General features: G+C 48.3%; 1 protein-coding gene across 1 annotated transcript; it reads right to left on the bottom strand.

The window, feature by feature from the left end:
- Nucleotides 1–1175: 1175 nt before the first annotated feature.
- On the bottom strand, nucleotides 1176–2317 carry LOC136303514 (olfactory receptor 14J1-like). Its single transcript, XM_066207169.1, has one exon. It carries the CDS (start codon nucleotides 2315–2317, stop codon nucleotides 1361–1363), a length of 957 nt encoding a protein of 318 aa, XP_066063266.1. The 3' UTR covers nucleotides 1176–1360.
- Nucleotides 2318–19714: the final 17397 nt, after the last annotated feature.

Below are 19714 nucleotides of genomic sequence, written 5' to 3' on the forward strand. Positions count from 1 at the left end.
ACCCACGGGCTCCTGCTCTGCTCCTGGCACACAGCAGCTGCCCACAGAGCCTTTCCCAGGGGAACACGTCTGTGCTGGCCTGAGCAGCCATTGCTGCAGCCCCTGCCCTGCTGCCCACAGCCCCGAGCTGGGGCTGCTGCTCTGCAGAGCACGGGGGCTGTGCTGCCCGGGGCCCTGGGCTGCCTCTGCTGGGCTCTGCTGCTCAGCCCGGGAGACAGAGGCAGCTGATGGTGCTCCCTGCACTGACCCCCTCCCACACAGGCTCTGCTGGGGCCGTGGAGGCTGCTCAGAGCTGCCTGCCTTGTTCCAGGGCTGCCACATGGCCTTGGGGCTGCCCTGGATCCTCCTGGGGAAGTTCCCTGAGGGCCAGAGCAGTCAGTGCCCAGACTCCTCTCCCTGTGCCTGCTGTGTCCCCTGGGGCTGCAGAGCTCTCCTGGCTCACAGCAGACATTCAGTCCTTGATCTCGGCGTGACCCCACCCTGGCCAGGCCTGTGCCCAGGGAGCTCCACTCCCTGCTGATCCCTGGCACACGCTGTCCCTGCAGCTCCCCTGTGTTCTCCTGGCAGCTGCCAAGGCCCTCCAGACAAACATTCCCCTGCCATCAGCCCTGGCACAAGCTGCAGAGCCCCAGGAAGGTTCAGCACAGGCCATTCACCATCTGATGGGCCCTGGCCACCAACAAGCAGAACCTGAGGCAGCCCTGAGTCCCCTGAAGGCCACGCTGGGACCCTGATGTCATCCCACTGAGCCCTGGGAGAAAAAGGAGCACAAGGAGCCTCTGCAGAGTCTGTTCCTTGGGCCTGTTCCTGAGAGTGACTCTGCAGGGAGAGCAAAGCCTTCCTGCCCTGCCCTCCCTGTGCTGCTGGAGCTGCTGTGCTGGAGCCTGCCTGTGTCCCAGCAGTGCCCATGGCCAGTCCCTGCCTGTGGTCACAGCAGGGACACGCAGCAGGACAGTGACCAATGTGCCAGAGCACTGCGGCCTTACAGCCACAGAAGGGCTGGGAAGGAGAGGCTGGAGCTGGGAAGAGCAGCACTGAAAGGACCAAGCACTGCTGCTCCCTGGCAGTGTAGCTGTGCTGGGACTCTTTTCCCCTTCTCGCCTGTAACTTCATGCAGGTTACAAAGATGGGATCCCAGGAAAAACAAGCACTGCAAGGTAGTTTATTTTCTTGAAATGTAGCAATACAGTAAATCCTGGTTTACAGAGCTTCTGGATAAAATTCAAGAGGCAGACAGTGAATTAGATGGGGGTGATTAAAAAAATTTCACTGGGGATAATTTTCTGACAGAAAAACCCATTGAACACTACCAAAGACCTGGGAAGGCCTTTTGAGCCTGTCATGAGTTCCATTCTGAAAATTATGGCCAAGAAAACAGGCAGTTTGTTGCTCCTGAAAAGCATCTACTCATCATTTTCCTCAGGGCATCCTTGAGCTCCTGGTTCCTCAGGCTGTAGATGAGGGGGTTCCGGGCTGGAGGCACCACCGAGTACAGAATTGACAGGGCCAGATCCAGGGATGGGGAGAAGATGGAGGGGGGCTTCAGGTAGGCAAATGTGCCAGTGCTGAAGAACAGGGAGACCACAGCCAGGTGAGGGAGGCAGGTGGAAAAGGCCTTGTGCCGTCCCTGCTCAGAGAGGATCCTCAGCACAGCCCTGAAGATCTGCACATAGGAGAAAACCATGAACACAAAACAACCAAGACATAAACAGATGGAAAACAAAAGAAGCCCAAGTTCCCTGAGTTTGGAGTGTGAGCAGGAGAGCTTGAGGATGTGTGGGATTTCACAGAAGAACTGGCCCAGGGCATTGCCATGGCACAGGGGCAGGGAAAATGTATTGGCTGTGTGCAGCAGAGCATTGAGAAAGGCACTGGCCCAGGCAGCTGCTGCCATGTGGGCACAAGCTCTGCTGCCCAGGAGGGTCCCGTAGTGCAGGGGTTTGCAGATGGACGCGTAGCGGTCATAGCACATGATGGTCAGGAGGGAAACCTCTGCTGAAATGAAAAACACAAACAGAAAGAGCTGTGCAGCACATCCTTCATAGGAGATGGTCCTGGTGTCCCAGAGGGAATTGTGCATGGCTTTGGGGACAGTGGTGAGGATGGAGCCCAGGTCGGTGAGGGCCAGGTTGAGCAGGAAGAAGAACATGGGGCTGTGCAGGTGGTGGCCGCAGGCTACGGCGCTGATGACGAGGCCGTTGCCCAGGAGGGCAGCCAGGGAGATGCCCAGGAAGAGGCAGAAGTGCAGGAACTGCAGCTGCCGCGTGTCTGCCAATGGCAGCAGGAGGAAGTGGCTGATGGAGCTGCTGTTGGACATTTGCTGTGTCTGGCCATGGGGGCCTGTTCAAGGAGAAAAGATCAGTGACAGGTTAGGAGAAAGTTCTTTCAGTAAAATCAAAGCCTTTTCCCACAGACCATTCTTCTGTATCACACTGACAGCCTTTTGATTTTCTAGCAGATTTTCCTTAAACTCCAACTGGGGAGCCCTGGTTGGTGCTGGCTGAGTGGGTCTTCAGGTTCAGGGCAATTACATGCAGGGTTTTTATAATTCAGCCTTGCCGTGCAGACGTGAGAGGGGGACAGGGAACCCGTCCTCGTGTTCCACTTTGAAACCCTGTTAATACAGAAGTCTCTGTCAGCTTGTACTCCCACTGCCAGTGACCAGGAATGGTAAAGTCTGTTTAAATGTTCTAGAGTTTTTTCAACAGCTTTTCTTCATCTCCACTTGACTATTTTTGATGTCAGAAACTCAGCATTTCTGCTGCTGCGCTTAGGGAGAACAGAGCAAGTTCTCTGAGGCAAGGTGGTGCATGGAGAATGAGGGGAGGACCTCTGTCACCCTGTCCTGTTCCAGGATTCTCTGGGCTTTCACCTGTCCCCTACACAGGATGATCACCCTCCCATGTTTCCTTTAAAAACCGTCCTGACACTGCTGAGAGCTGATGGATCCACCAAAGTCCACCCAATGTCCATCCTCTTCTCAAGGGCTCAGCCCCACATTTGTACCCAAGAACACACGGGACTCATTCCACCAACCCAACAGCATTTTCTCCATCACAGAACTTGTGTGTCTCCCCGTGGGGCTTTCAGATAACACAAAGATGCTACAGGGCAGGTTTGCATTGTGGAGGGAAGCTGGAAGCTTGGAAGGAAATCTCAGGGAGACTTTCAAGTGTCCTAATGATGGCACTGGATTAAATGAGATGGAGCTCCTTCCCTGGCTGCACTGACAGCATTGCCCACAGCCGGGCACTGGGGACAGGGTCACCCTGAGCCAGCTGTGCCCCCTCCCAGAGCCCCCCAGTGCCAGGCAGCTGCTCCCAGCCCTGTGCTCTGCAGAGGGAACAGGGACGGGGCTGCAGAGCTGCCCCACGGCTCGGCTGCAGCTCTGCCTGCACAGGAGGGGCTTTACGCCTTGGACCCTCTCTTGGTTTGGGAAGACAGGTATCTGCTAGGTAATAAAAAAAAAAAAACAACTGCAGTTTCTTTTGGGATGGAGAGTCTAAACCCCCCCCCCCCCCCTTCACTCTCTTTTTTTTCTTTTTTAATTATAAATTACAATCAGAGGCTCTTTGGCAAAGATTTGGGAAATAGGAATAGCAGTTTTTTATTAGTATGTATTACAAAGTAAACAAACACAAAAAACCCTCACCAAACAACTACAGCATTAATAATAAACGAAAACAGTACCAAGATCCTTGAGGGTTTTGTTTCACAAAACCCAGAGCAGTTTGGTTTCGGTGTCTCTGCAGGATCCTCAGAGCACCAAGCTGAAACAGTGGAAAAGTCCCGGGCTGGTAACTGGGATGGCAGGGTGTCCCGGCAGGCAGGGGCAGGATGTCCCAGCAGCGCAGGGGGTGCAGGGTCACGCTGCAGCAAGAGGAGCTGCGCCGAAGAAGCCGAAGGCGAGGCAGAGCTGATGATAGTAGATTTTCCAGGACTGGATCCTTTTGGCCACAGTGAAACTTTTCCAGCCAGCAACAGCCATTCTCTCTCTCCCCGAATGCCGGAAAAAGAAGAGCCCGCAGCTGTCTCAAGCTTTGCCTTTTACCTGCATTATCTCTTCCTTCTAATTTTGTCCACCTCTTTGTTTTGGTTAAGTACCCTCAAGTATCCAACACTTGGTCTCCTTGGTAACTTCTGGGGAAAAAATTCTTTAGAGAAAGAAGGAACAAACCTAACCCCCAACAGACCCCCAGCCCTGAGGGCAGAGGCTTGGCTGGGGGACAAGAGGGAGGGGGCTTGTTCCGAGGGGGGGGCTGCACTGGAAAGGATCCTCTGGAGATCTCTCCCTGCCACAGCATTTCTGGGTTTTGTTTTCTCTCATCGCCTGATCTTCTCTCTGCTGCCTGGAGATTTTTCTCGTGGAGGTATTTCCCTGTTCCCGATCTCTCCCTGCCAGCACTCACAGACCCCAAATCTCTGTGCACCCTCCTTGGCCCTACAGAAACCTGCCTGTTTGCAGGGCACTGGCTGGGGGCAGGTTCTGTTTGGAGCTTGGAGAAAGGACAGGTCAGACTAAGCCTGATGGCTCCAGTGAAGGTGATGCTAGTGCTGTCCATGGGCAAAGGAGTGGATGAAAGCACTTTTGGGAACCCATGAATAGCACTGGAGGTATAGTTCAGATGCCTTAGGGACTTTTAAACATGAAGTTGTTTATTATTTATCCCCCCCGTTCACCAGGAGTAAGAAACTGAAAACAATGACTCAGTAAATTTTATCTTTATAAAAATTATTGTCCTGGAAATATTCCTGGAGTGAGCAGAAGCCCTGAGCATGTCCACATGCTTACAGCAGAGATAGTCTGAGTTGTACTTACAGAATCCATAATGGGATGTTCCTGCTTTAGATCATTGCAGGAGCTGCAGTTGCATTGTCCTGCAGCCAGAGGCTTCCAGTGTCAAGGGCTGGAAATGATTCTCGCCCAGTCAGTCCTCAGCCTCTTCCCAGCCCTGAGTGATTGAAGCTCTCTGTGCCTGTGTGCTGTGCCCAGGGTGGCTGCAAGCAGTGCCCCAGCCCTGCTGGGCTGTGCACAGGAGCCACTTTGATGGAGAAATGCCTTTTTGAAGCTCATCTTGGTTGCCAGGAGGTGCCTCTGTGTCAGGAGCCAGGCCCAGCTCAGCAGCACAGACACAGCACAAGGATGTTAATGAGCCTCTCAGGGATTTGCTGTTGTTTACATCAGACTCAGTCCCTGAGAGAGTGTTCAAAAAACTTCTCAAGGACTCAAAGTCAGATTAAAAACGCCAAAGTTTCTTGAAGTTTTAAATGGGTCCCATTGAGGGACACGCCTGAGAAAGTGTCCCCAGGTTCCAGTTAGAGCAGAACACCGCAGGCACTGATGACAGGTGGGGACAAACAAGGCAAAGGTGCCTCTGATGCTGAGCAAACCTGCATGTGTTTCAGAAATGCAAAAGGCCAAGGCCTGAGCTCCAGCCCCTGGCAAGGCAGATGCTGTCCCTTCCTGTGGTGGTTTTATGTTGGCTGAATTTTGTTTACTAGCTGGGAGATAAGATTTTGGGAGAAAAAGCTGAAACAGGCTCAACCTAAAAGTAAAAACAGATAGATTTTATTAGCATACACTAAGAAAAGAGAAAAAGGAAAAATGAGACATTCAAACATCTTTTCACTTACCACAAACCGTTCACTTTCCCACTCAACAGAGAGAAAACTATGGTTTTTAGCCAGTTGCAACTATTTAAACACAATCCTGCATCACCTTGGGAGAGGAGCCTCTCTAGAGTTTATGGAGATACATGCCACAGGAAAAGGTCTGGTGGTTCTCATGGTCACAAATCTGCAACCACACGGAATTTTTGCAGATTCTGTGCAGTCCCACTCATATAACAGTTTCCCAAGGGGCTTATGGGCCTCTGCATGTTTGGGGTACCATTTTAAGAATGCTTTTCTAGTATAAAGCAAGGATTCTCTTCTTCTTTCTCTAAAATCATCACTATCTCAAAAGAAATAGAGACCTCCTTTTATGCCTAGGAGCCGGAACTTCAAAATTACTTCCTTTCTAGAAGCATCTTCGTCTCAAAGGCTGAGACTTCCTTATTTTTTCCCAGGAGCCGGGTATATTTTCTATTCAAAATCCTAAATTAAATCTCATTCATATCAGTACATACAACTCTTTGACTAGAACTTGCATTCTCCCAAACAGCATTATATTAATCTATTTTTCTGTAATTCACATCCAGAGAAGTCTGGTCAGAAATATCCACTTTTTCCAATAGTCTTTATCAGTTCTTGTGCTAACTTTTGTCTCATGCTCTCTCCTTACATTTCAAATCACTCTGTCTTCTATGAAGGAAGGAAAAAGGTTAATGTCTTTGCATAAAGTCCTTTTTTTTCTTTCTTCTCCAGCTGACTCCCAGAACTTCAAGGCTGAAAGTGATAGCAGGGGGAGCGTGGAGAAGAATCATGCTCAAGAACACTGATGGATGACCCTCCTCCACCCCTGGTCTGATCTAAAGCAACTCAAACTTGGATTAGCTCCCTGGAGCTCCAGAGAAGAATCTTCAAAATTCTCTCCTCCATCAGCCAGCACGGGTTTAGGATAGGTAAGTCATGTTTGAGCAACCTGATCTCCTTTTATGACCAGGCGACCCGCCTGGTGGATGTGGGAAAGGCTGTGGATGTTGTGTGTTGGGACTTCAGCAAGGCCCTAGGCACTGTCTCCCACAGCACGCTCCTGGAAAAGCTGGCAGCCCACGGCTTGAACAGGAGCACTCTTTGCTGGGTTAACAACTGGCTGCATGGCCGGGCCCAGAGAGTGGTGGGGAAGGGTGCTGCATCCAGCTGGCAGCCAGTCACCAGGGGTGTTCCTCAGGGGTCTGTGCTGGGGCCAGCTCTGTTCAACATTTGTATTGACGACATGGATGGGGCTATTGAATCTCTTATTAGTCAATTTTTAGATGACACTAAGCTGGGAACATTTGTTGATCTGTTGGCAGGTAGGAGGGCTCTGCAGAGAGACCTGGAACAGTTGGATGGGTGGGCAGAGTGCAACAAGGTGAAGTTTATTAAGTCCAAGTGCTGAGTCCTGCATTTTGGCCACAATAACCCCTGCAGTGCTCTAGGCTGGGGACGGTGTGGCTGGACAGTGCCCAGGCAGAAAGGGCCCTGGGGGTTCTGGTCGACAGGCAACTGAACATGAGGCAGCAGTGTGCCCAGGTGGCCAAGAAGGCCAATGGCACCTGGCCTGGATCAGGAATGGTGTGGCCAGCAGGAGCAGGGAGGTCATTCTTCTCCTGTACTCGGCACTGGTGAGGCCACACCTCGAGTGCTGTGTCCAGTTCTGGGCCCTCAGTTTAGGAAGGACGTTGAGATGCTTGAACGTGTCCAGAGGAGGCAACAAGGCTGGTGAGGGGCTTGGAACACAACTCCTGTGAGGTACGACTGAGGGAGCTGGGGTTGTTTAGCCTGGAGAAAAGGAGACTCAGAAATGACCTTATCACTCTCTACAACTCCCTGAAAGGTGTTTGTAGTCAGGTGGGGCTTGGTCTCTTTCTCCAGGCAGCCACTGACAGAATGAGAGGACAGAGTCTTAAGGCTGCACAAAGGGAAATATAGGTTGGAAATTAGGAAAAAGATTTTTACGGAAAGGGTGATAAAGTTCTGGAATGATCTGACTGGAGAGGTGGTGGCATCACCATCTCTGGATGTGTTTTAAAAAAGACTGGATGTGGCACTAGGTGCCATGGCTTAGGTGAGGTGTTGGGACATGGGTTGAACTCAATGATCTTGGAGGTCTCTTCCAATCTAGTCATTTTGTCATTCTGTAATTCTGTAAAGGTTTCCAGGTCAAATGGGCTAAGTCAATGAAGCTACTGCTATGATAAGAGTTTTATTTTGAGTTGGATGTTTTATTAAATGGTTTTCCAAGTTCCTTGCTTTTCTATATTTTGCCAGTAGAGCTGTGTGTTGCTTTGACCTCTTAGCTCAGTTGGTTAAAGTATGGTGCTAATATCACTAAGGTTGTGGGTTCAGTCCCTCTGTGTGCCATTCACATAAGAGTTGGACTTATGATCCTTGACTGTTCCTTGCAAATAAGAATATTCTGTGCATCTGTTCATCCTGAGACTATCTGGTTGGCATTTCTCCTTGTGCACCAAACTCGAGTAAGAGAACCTTTGGGTACCCCCATTATTTCAGTGTTCTGGGGTGTTACAGCCCCCCAGGCTCATTACGGCCTCTTGTTTCTGTGAGGCCCTGCTGTGTCACACTGGCCCGCAGTGCCATGAGGATCGGGAGTGTCACACAGCTTTGTGCCATTTGTCCTCGCTGCCCCTCCCATCCCACTGCCCCACAAGCAGCCCCGAGCCACCCGGGAGGGACAGGCCCTGCTGTGCCAGGCCTGGGCTCAGGGCTTGGCCTTTCTGCTGCCTCCAACCAGCCCAGGCCTTGCTCAGCATTGCAGTTCCCTGCTCACAGCCTGCGGCTCCCTGCAATCCTGGCCTCAAGGATCTGCTCTCAGCAGTCCCTGGGGAGCCTTTGGCACTCCCTGCCCTCAGCGGGGCCCAGGGATGCTCCAAGGGACTTGGAGTTTTGCTTCTGCCTCCTTGAGCAGCTTCTTCAACCCTCTCTCCATGCCTAAGCGTCCTGGACTCAGCCCCAAATCCAGTGTGGGGCTCATGAAAATACAGAATACCTTCACGAGCTCTTTCTCTTCATTTGCCTTCAAGTCTCCAGGGCTTGTGCAGCTGCTTGGAGTCAGTTTGGAGTTCCGTTGAGGGAGATTTGAAAGTGCATCTCATGATTTTGGTTTTTTTTTTTTTTTCTTTTAAATCAAGGGCACAGTTTTAATATTTCAGTTCATTGAAGAAGTGACAGAAGCATTTCCCAAGTGATCTTAATTTGAATGTCTCCTTAAGAGGTCTGGGCATGGTGAAGAATGAGCCCCTTGCAGGCTGACCTTGTTTGGACAACCTGCTCCTCACCCCAACCTCACCATATCTAACCTCACCCACCAAGGACTGACATCACAAAACATAAAAAATTTATGTTTTTAAAAAAATAAAATGTAATTATTTTTAAAATATAATTATATTTTCCAGATTTATAATGTTATTACTGTTCTTTACATACCTAATTTTATATTTATATTGAAAAAGGTATACATTTTTAACAATTAAAAAAATATTGGTCATTTGTTCTAAGTAACACAATTCCCTTCATTAATTCATTGACCTCTATTGTCTATTGATTTGTCCGTTCTTATGCTAATTAGTCCTGTTTTTAGTCCTTTTGTAATCGTGTTCATCATTTTCTCAGACAGGGTAAAAGGGGCTACTTTGGGGTCCACGGAGACGTTTCTGGGGCACATTTGGGGATGTTTTGGAGCTGGGGAAGGAATTTCTAGAGAACTTAAGGGTCTGGAGGACACTTGGGGGAGCCGCGTGGGCCCTTGGCGGGGCACTAAAGGATTCTGTCGGATAATTCGGGGTCCGGGCGGGCACTTGGGGGCCCTGAGGGGACTCTCTGGGGCGCGGGGGATGATGGGAGTTGTAGGCGCGGGTAGAACACGGTGTAACGGGGCCGCGGAGCATCACGGGAGTTCGAGGCGCGGCTCCAATGGCTGTCGGTGGGGCGCGGGGCATGACGGGAGATGGAGTCACGGCTGGAATGGGGCTCTGTGTGCGCCGCGGAGCATGCTGGGAGCTGTAGTCCCGGAAGTGGCTCGAACGGGGCGTTTGGGGTCCGGGAAGGCGCTTGGGGGACACTTTTGTGTCCGAGCCGTGACTTGAGGCCCTCGGGGGGAACGTGTGCGGTTCGGGAGCACTTGGGGGGAGCTTGGGGAGCTGTAACCGGGCTCTTGAGGCCACGGGGCATGGCAGGAATTTTAGGCGCAGAACCGTGTTATGAGGGGCTCCGAGGCCAGGGGGGATGATTGGAGATGAATTCCCTGAAGTCGCTCCAACGGGAATCGGTGGGGTTGGAGCATTCAGGGGATCCAGGGATGCTTTTGGTTGGGGGGGGGGGGGTGCTAAATGGACGCTGAGGGAACAGTTAGGGATCCTGGAGCGTCTGGGGGACAATTGTTCACTTCAAGGTGTTTATTTGCTCGTGAAACATACGTATTGTATTTAAAACTTAATATTCCATAGGCGTAGGTTCCATAGGCAGAGATATCAATAGGTCTAAGTTCAAAAGCAAATGGTCCATGTAACAGAATGATGTTCTCTACTGTTAAAAGCAAAATTAACCGAAACAAACAAAAAAGATTGTGTTAACAATTGATGAGAAAGGAGCAGAAAAGGTTGTTTGCCACTGTAAACTTTCACTCTGAGTCTACATTTCAAATAACAAAGTTGACCCATCTGAAGGAGGATTTCTCCTCAGGAGAAATGTCTTTCTAGAAGTTTTGTTTGTTGCAAGGAGCTGCCTCTGTGGCAGGAGCCCAGCCCAGCTCAGCAGCACAGACACAGCACAAGGACTTTAATGACTCTCCTGTGGATTTGGTGTTGTTTACATTTAACTCAGTCCCTGAGAGACTGTTCAAAAAACTTCTCAAGAACTCAAAGTTAAATTGAAACACTGAAGTTTCTTGAAGTTTTAATGGGACCCACAGAGAGACCAAATGGAGAAAGTGTCCCCAGGTTCCATCACTGCAGGCAGTGATGACAGGTGGGGACAAACAAGGCAAAGGTGTCTGTGATGCTGAGCAAACCTGCATGTGTTTCAGGAATGCAAAGGGCCAAGGCCTGAGCCCCAGCCCCTGCCAAGGCACATCCTGTCCCTCCCTCAGTGCTCAGGGCTCTTCCCGGCCCACTGGGATGTGGGGATGTGCAATGCCAAGGGCAGCAGCATGGGGCGGCCCCTGCCAGGCTGCTGAGCAGGGACAAGGAGGCAATGAGGCCCCAGGCCTGCAAGGGTCACTTGTCTCCTCCTCATGGCTCAGGCCCAGGCCCAGCAGCCATGGCCAAAGTGCTGCAGGAGTTGGCTCTGTCAGGGCCTTGCAGCTGCTGCCCATCCCTGTGCCCTGTGCAGCCCAGGCTGTGCTACGGTGTCCGTGCCCTGCGCCTCTGTCCCTGCAGGCTGTCGTCATCCCCCGGCTGCCCCACCTGGCTGGGCCCTTCCTTTGCTGACAGCTCTGCGTCCTGCCTGCCTCTGCCTGGCCACACAGAGCCTTGCGCTTGAAACCAGGAGGCTTAATTAGACTTTTACTGTGCCTGTGATGTTTTAGCACAGGGAAAAGTCATGCAGGCCCTGCTTTCCCAGCAAGGGTGGTTATAAGACACGGAGAATACATGTAGCTCGAGAGTGCAGTGATAGAAAAAACAAGGAGTGAATCTGGGAACTTGGAGTGAGTTTTATAATAATGGCTAAATTGTAATTCACATGTAGCAACTGTATATAAGAAACACTTTTAGAATCTCATGTCCATGTAAGATGATGAGTTACCCCACTTTAGACCTCGAGGCTGCATAAGTGATGCCCTCTTAATTGCAAATTAGTGTTAAGGAGTCTTATTCTGATATTTATGTAAATTGGGTTACAGAGGGGCCTCACAGAACCAAGGACTCTACTGTGACACCTTGGAACCTCATGGAACCAAAATCCTTTTTGACACAGCTGAGCCACATGGAACCAATGGCCCATTGTGATATTGCAGATCCAAGGAGACCATGGTCACACTCTGCAACCTCATGGAATCAAAAGTACATTGTGACAGAGAAAGGCTTCATGGAACCAAGAGTCCATTGTGACACAGCAGGGCCTTGTTGGAACAATGGAACAATTGCTGATAGTGCGGAAACTCATGGCACCAAGGGGCCGCTGTGTCATTGTGCAGCTCCATGGAACCAAGGAAACCATTTGGGCACTGCAAGGCCTCATGGAAGAAAGGGACCATTGTGACACAATGGGGCCCCACGGAAACCAGGGGGCACTGGGACACAGCGGGGCCTGATGGAACCAAGGATCCAATATGACACCACCATTGCTACACTGTGAGGCCCCATGGATCCAAGAGAACAGGGAACAGGTCTCGTTGACTTGGCCTGACTAAATTGACCTTGGCATGTTGGGGGTCCCTTCTCATGTGCTCCTGAAACACTGGGGCTCTGTGCTTTCCTTCCTATGGGAATGAACTGCCCTTCTCATGCAGGTGCTTATGGCTAAAATAAGGATTCTGCCCCTAAAATTCCATATATCTAAGATACAGAATCCAAGATATTTATTCCATTGTTCCCAGATGAAAGCTGCCAGGACAGGGAGACCTGGCTGGCCATGGCCTCTGGTGGCTGCCGTTCATCAGCCCCTGAAGCACTGGGGCTCTGTGCTTTCCTTCGAGTGGAGACTATGGTGACACTCCAGGGCCTCATGGATCACAGGGACCATTGTTACACTGTGGGAATTCATGGAACCAATGTGATCATTGTGGCACTGCTGGGCCCCATGGGACCAAGGGACCACTGTGCAGCAGCAGGGCTTTGTGGAACCAAGAGGCCGTTGTTGCATTACAGGGCCTGGTGGAACCAAAGGTGAACCATTGTGATCCTGCAGGGCACTGTGGATCCATGGAGACCATTGTGACATTGCAAGGCCACATGGAATCATGGAGACCATGGTGACACTGCAGGGCCCCACAGAACCGACTGTGACCCTGCTGGGCCTCATGGCAGCAAGGGGCCAATGTGACACCTCAGAAGCAAGGAGAACATTGTGACACTACAGGGCCTCATGGAACCAAGGGAACATGGAACAGATCTGGCTGGTTTGGCCTCCCAAGGGCCACCTGACAGGTCCAGCTGATTTTGTAATGCTGAGGGCTGCCTCTCATCAGTGCCTCTGGAGTATAGTGCCTCAGTGCTTTCCTTCCTATGGAAAAGAACCATCTGTCTTTCCAGGTGGTCATGGGCAAAATTAATACTCCCCCTGAAAAATTCCCTATATGCAAGGGTTCTCTGAGAAAAAAGCTGCCAGGACAGAGAGCCCTGGCTGCCCTTGGCCTTTGGTGGTCACCTCTCATCTCAAGGAGGTTCTGAGGAAAGTATTTGAACAGGTTTGACTACTGGAGCATCACTGAGTCTCTCACCCTCCAGCACTAGGGCTGATCTGGAGCCTGATCTCCCTCTCCGCCCCTCAGCAGCTGCTGAGCCTTTCCAGGGGGCCAGGGCTGTGGGGTGAGTGCACCCAGTGCTGGAGCAGCCCAGAGCAGGCACTGCCATGCGGTTTACCCAGATTTGGCTGGGCTGGGTTGAGGGCAGGGGAGGTGGGCAGAGCTGGGCAGAAGCTGGGCTAGATTGGGAAGTGTCCAGGAGATAAAACCCACCCATGTCAGCTGAGCTGTGTGACTCTGCAGGGCCAGGACACGTTCCAGCAGGTGTGTGGTGCTGTGCCAGTCCCCTGTCAGGGATCTCACACTGGCAGGTGCAGCACTGAGGAGGTTGGTCTGTGGCCTTGGTGGCATGGCCAGTGTGAGAAGGTGCCCCAGGGCTTTGACCATCCCTCCAGCCTCTTCCATCAGCCACTGGCACACCTGGGCACTCACCCCAGTTTATTGGTCTATTTGTTCTGTGGTTATCTCCTTCCTCCTGCTGATTTCAGCACCAGTGTAGGGGCAGCATCAGCCCTGCCCAGGCTCCCTCCTCACTCAGCCCTTGGCAGTCCCCAGGGCAGGGCTCTGTGTGAACCCTGGCATGGGATGTGGGTGTTGGAACTGGACACTGAGGTCTGCTGTGGACACTCTGGTTGGAACATTTGCCCACCCAAAACACACCCTGTGCTGTGCCGTGTCTGCTGAGGGGGATGTGGGGCCTGTGCTGGGCAGGGGGGCTGTGCTGCCTCAGGGACAAATGACAGGGATGAGCCACAATACAACAACCAGGTGGTGGAAGTGAGGACAAGCTATGGCGGAGGAATTCAGAGATCTGACCTGAGCGTGTGTTCATGCGTTTAGGAAAGTCAAAGCTCAGCTGGAGCTAATGGAGGCTGCAGGTAGCATCCAGAGCAAACTTAATTCAGCTGCTGTGTTTGCAGGAAATGGCTGCAAAAGAAACATGTCAACCTGCTGCTAAATGAGAGCAGGAGGGGCAAATCTAAGATCATGGAATGGCCTGGGTTGGACTCCTAAAGATCATCCAGTTCCAATCTCCTGCCATGGGCAGGGACACCTTCCACTGGACCAGATTGCTCCATGCAACCTGGCCTTGAACACGGCCAGAGGTGGAGAGTCTGCAGTCTCTCTGGTAACCTGTGCCAGGGCCTCACCACCCTCGCTGGGAAGAATTTCTTTGCAATATCCTATCTAAACCTGCCCTCTTTCCCCTCATGGCCATTCCCTGTTGTCCTGTCACTCTGAAGGCCACTCCCTCTTTTCCTGTCACTTTGTTCAAAGTCCCTCTCCAGCTCTCTCAAAGCCCCTTTAGGTGCTGGAATGGTGTCTTGGTTTAGGAAGACAGGTATCTGCTAGGTAAAATTACAATCAGAGGCTCTTTGGCAAAGATTTGGGAAATAGGAATAGCAGTTCTCTACTAGTATGTAATACAAAGCAAACAAACACAAAAAACCCTCCCCCCCCCCCCCCCACCAAACAACTACAGCGTTAATGACAAACGACAACAGTACCAAGAACCTTGAGGGGTTTGTTTCACAAAACCCAGGGCAGTTTGGTTTCGGTGTCCCTGCAGGATCCTCAGAGCACCAAGCTGAAACAGTGGAAAAGTCCCGGGCTGGTAGCTGGGATGGCAGGGTGTCCTGGCAGGCAGGGGCAGGATGTCCCGGCAGCGCAGGGAGTGCAGGGTCACGCTGTAGCAAGAGGAGCAGTGCCGAAGAAGCCGATGGCGAGGCAGGGCCTGGACCAGCTCCCGCAGGTGACAGAGAAAACTCCGGATTCAGGCCGACCCGGTGATAGTAGATTTCCCAGGACTGGATCCCTTTGGCCACAGTGAAAACTCCTCCAGCCAGCAACAGCTGTTCTCTGCTCCGCGTGCTTTGCAGCGGCTGAGCTCCTCGAGGAGCGGCAGACACGCGTCTCCCCGAACGCCAGAAAAAGAAAAGCACGCAGCTGCCTCAAGCTTTGTCTTTTACCTGCGTTATCTCCCCCTTCCACCTTTTGTCCACCTCTTTGTTTCAGTTAAGTACTCTCAAGTATCCAACACTTGGTCTCCTTGGTAACTTGTGGGGAAAAAATTCTTTAGAGAAAGAAGGAACAAACCTAACCCCCAACAAAAGGGTTTTGTATACATTAGGTATGAATTAATTTGTCAATTTTTCAATTGTTCCAGGATTGAAAAAGAGATGTGTCAGTACCCAAAGGATTATGATTTTTTTCCAGGATTTACATGCAACTGGAAGCCAGTGTGTCACATCTTTTCTAAAAGTTATTTAAAACTACTTAAAAAAAAAAAAAAAGAGGAAGCAAAAGAAGTACATCATTAGATAATCGGATGCCTATTAATTAAACCCTATCAGTAGGTTAAAAGTGAAGCTTTTTTTTCTTTTTTTCTTTTTTTTTCCACATGAAATCTAAATGTGGTTTGAATAGATTTACAGTGGGGACAGCAATATATAAAGCTACTTATACCTGCTGGGCACATAAGAGAAGCTCTTTTAGCATTCATTGGAAACCCTCAACAACTTGAACTTCTGTAAATTTTACAAGCAGCTAATATTACAGCATTTTTACACACAGTTTTGTTTATAAATTACAGATTTAAGTTACATTATGAAGCCTACATAGAGTTCTACCCATAGGAAATATTCACACAGTTTTTCCCCTCCATACAGCTTCGATTGTCTCACTTAATGTAGCAATAAAACAAAAAAGTGATGCATTTTCTTAAAGGAAAAATTTCTTGGTACGTACATACTGCAAATAATGAAATGGCTAAAGACCAACAAAGTACTAGAAGGAAATACTAGATGGAAAATATGTTTTTTTCATCTAAAAATAGAATCTTCTTTTCATCCACTGTGGAATTTACCAAGAGAATATATTCTCCAGTACACAGAACATTGAAAAAAATCTTTTCTCTCTAAAGAGAATCACCTTGAGACTTTTTCAAATAATATGAATAGGGTTTGTTTATATTTATCCAACTTCCACTACCTAGATCCTTCTTTCTTTGCTGAGCACTATCAGTCATTCTCTAACAACTAACCCACAACGACAAGTACTTCTTAGTCTAACAGGTTTGTGATGAAGTAACCAATATTATAGTTAAACTTTTACTGGATACTTACAATAGGTGAATATAGCTGTAAAAAAAGCCGTACACATCACTATTAAATATTCTTTAAAACACTGGTAGCTTGCAGCCACAACATCACATCAGCCAAAAAAACTACCCCACTTCCTACTGTTTTCAGCAGTGCCCATGTAATTTTCCACTAACAGGAACAGTAGCCAAAGCAAGCTCTGCAAGACGAAAAATAAAATAAAGAAAAGAAAAAGAGAGAAATAGACTTATGGCTAAAAATATAATAATTATAATATTCTTCCTTGAATTATTATAGAAAGCAAAAACTTGGAAAATGAAAAAGTAAAGTTGTTTCTTATTTGTTTTCCATTTTGATCTTGGATATCCTCTCATTGTCACATTGATTATTTCACACAGAAAAGCCTAGTCGAGAGTTTTTATTTCATCTATTGCATTTTTTCAGAAAATAAATACCTGTACATTGAGCCAATAAAAATTAAAATAAAAATCAGTTGTCACATACATTCTCCTTAATTATATAAAAGATAAATTTTGGTGGAAAGATATACCGTCCTTCTGAAGAACTAGAGTTTAGGATCTTATTAATTCTATTATGTCAAGTAATCAAATGAGAGAAATTGCTCACTTGATCTCTAATGCTAAGCAAATGGAAGATGAAATCTATGAATATGCTATAAATATGCTATAAACAACAACAACAACAAATTTGAGTAAGCTATTTTTAGACTACAATATCCCCCAAACTGTACTAAGGAATTGCCTCCAAAGGAAGGAGGAACTGCTGGCAGATATTTGCACTGTGAGAAAAAGAACCAGATTTTTATTTTCTTCTGAGTGTTTTTGTGTTGTGAGTTCTTATCCCCATTTTCTGGTTTATACCAAGAACTATGGTAAACACCTTTCGACCAGGTCCTAAGGACTCAGATTTTCTGTTTCAGATGTAGTGTTCTATTCACAAGCCTAACGAGCTTGTATGCGCCCGAGGAGTGGCGCTAGGCCGTGACTTTCCACAGTCACGCTTAAAGCCTGAAATTAGAGATTTGCCAGATATGCATTCACAGCTGGTGCTCGTGCACAAACGTGGTGCTGCTCCCAGCCCCCGGCGCCTGGTGGGACGCGGCGAAGTTTGCCAGAGGGATGACCTTGACGGGGTCCTCGGCGGCGCAATGTCTTTCACAGGTGTTGTAGAGCTGGGGCCTGGGCCCTCCCTGGCCCTTGTCACTGTCATCCTTTGGCAGGGGTCTCCCCAGGGTGTGACGGCCCTCAGGTCTGGCTCCTCGGGCCCAGCCTTGCTGGAAGCCAAACGATGGCAGGGAGGTGTTGGGCTGCTGGAACTGCGTCAGCGCCGGTGGCATCCAGCAGTTGTCGGAGTGGCCGAGGATGAGGCACTCCTGCGTGCAGTTCTCGGAGGCTTCGGCCAGGGCTTTCTGCAGGTTCACTTCGATAGCTAGGAGGATGGAAAGAACACAGGACAGTGTCAGGGCTGTGAGGAGAGACAGACAGAGGGAATCAAGGTCAGCAAAGCAACCCCCGCCCTACACTGATGGCCATGGTTTGGGAAGAAAAGGCTTCCAAGGGTAGAGGTTCAGTGAAGGTTCAGATGTTGGGGCCCGCAGTGTTGTCACAGTTCACACCATCATTAAAGCTTTATAATAAGCCCTAACACACTCAATTTCCTACACTGATGGCCACAGTTTGGGAAGAAAAGGCCTCCAAGGGTAGAGGTTCAGTGAAGGTTCAGATGTTGGCGCCTGCAGTGTTGTCACAGTTCACACCATCATTAAGGATTTCTAATAAACCCTTATACACTCGATTTCCCAGAATCGTACAACTGCTCAGGTGGGAAAACACTTCTAAGCTCAGTGAGTTAAACCAGTAACCCAACACCACCCTGTTCACCCCTAAAAAAAACTCAAAGTGCCACATCCACACGCCTTTCAAACCCTCCCAGGGATGGTGAATTCCACCACCTCCCTGGGCAGCCTCTTCCAATGCTTGATGACCCCTTCAGTGAAGAATTTTTTTCCTAATGTCCAATCTAAACCTCCTCTGCCAGAAACTGACCATGTCCTCTGGTCCAGTCACTTCCCTAAAATAGTATTTTCACCTCTTGCAGGCGTCATTTCTGTAACAAAGCTAAAAACTTTATAATAACTTAATTCCATTACTCTAGATATTTGCACAGAAATACTTGGAAAAAAAAAGACTTTTGGTTTCTTTAATATTCTCTTAAAACTGGATTTTTTCTTGTTTTCCTTTGCTTAAGGCAAAAAAACCTAAATTGGGCACTAGCCAAAGATGGTCCACTGGCCTCAAAGATGCACTCAAGCTACAAGAATGAAAGAGCATAACAGCTATTTTAAAGAGAATTGATTTCTCCACGCATTCAGTACTCAACACCTTGAAAAATCAAAGAGTACTAGCAAAAGAAGATGTAATCTCTGTAGTTTGCTAGTAATCAAACCAGATTTCTTCAGTAGATGTGAGGTTTGTGCCCTTGAAAAAGGATTATAGAAATTTTAATTTGTTCAAAGACAAAGTAAACTATGAAATCTAAAAGTGTTCATTTGTAATACATAAATATTTTTGATCTATTTCATTTAAATTGTAGCTTTGCCATGGTAGGTAAATTAAAAATGAATGAAATTTAAATTTCTACAAATGGTTCCTCAAAATAGTTTTAATATTGCAAGAGTTGATTTTATATTCTCTTCCTGTTTACAGGGTTAAATACATGAGAAGTGCAGAAGAATATCTGATTGGATATTTCCTTGTGTTTTCTTCATAAAACTTCCCAATGAAAGATACAAACATATTTTTAATGCCTGTCTTAATGAAAATTGCATTTAAAATCGGATTCTGGCTGATAAGCACTGGAGAAGGAATGCCACTAAAATTACTTATAGCAATGAGAGTGCTGAGTAGGAGCCTCCCACCCTCTGAGCTTTATGTTTAGACAGATGCTGCATTTCTGTTTTAACAAATATTTTGCATGTTGAAACCTGTGTAAAGCTGCAGAGCACAAACACTTATTTCCATGCTACATCTCAATACAAAGGAATTAAGTTTTTCCTTCAGGCATTGAAATACATAATGTTGCTCCCCAAAACAGGATTTTTTTTTTTTTTTTAAATCTACCATGTTTAAGAAGACAGCTGGTTGCTCGTTATATCATGAATGCTCTGCTCTTGATTATTTCTCCTTCAGGACTCTCTACATGTCAGTTACAGGAATGATTGTTTATAAATGTTATTTTGGTGTATTACTGGCATTTCAACATGTCCTCAGTCATTTTGCCTGAGTATTTTTCAGTTTAATCCTGACAAAGCTTTGGCACCTTGCTGTTGAAATACTAATCCAGTTTTGATGGGCAGTAGGAGACATAAATATGGAAATAATTCAGTGGAGGCAGGAGGTACTGCAAAAAAAGAAAAGTTTCTAGTGGTAGATTAGTCTAATCTTTCAGTGTCCTACTATCTGCTATTACAGACATAACTTTAAGTATATTCAAGTCTTTTAAGCTCTTTAATTATCCAGGTTTGCTT

The sequence above is a fragment of the Chamaea fasciata genome, unplaced genomic scaffold (genome assembly GCF_029207755.1).
Source record: "Chamaea fasciata isolate MVZ Bird 193981 ecotype frontalis unplaced genomic scaffold, bChaFas1.0.hap1 SCAF_35, whole genome shotgun sequence".
NCBI lineage: Eukaryota > Metazoa > Chordata > Aves > Passeriformes > Sylviidae > Chamaea > Chamaea fasciata.

Bases quoted from the DNA above. Each gene is read 5' to 3' on its own strand.
- LOC136303514 (XM_066207169.1), bottom strand. From the start codon at position 2,317: ATGTCCAACAGCAGCTCCATCAGCCACTTCCTCCTGCTGCCATTGGCA.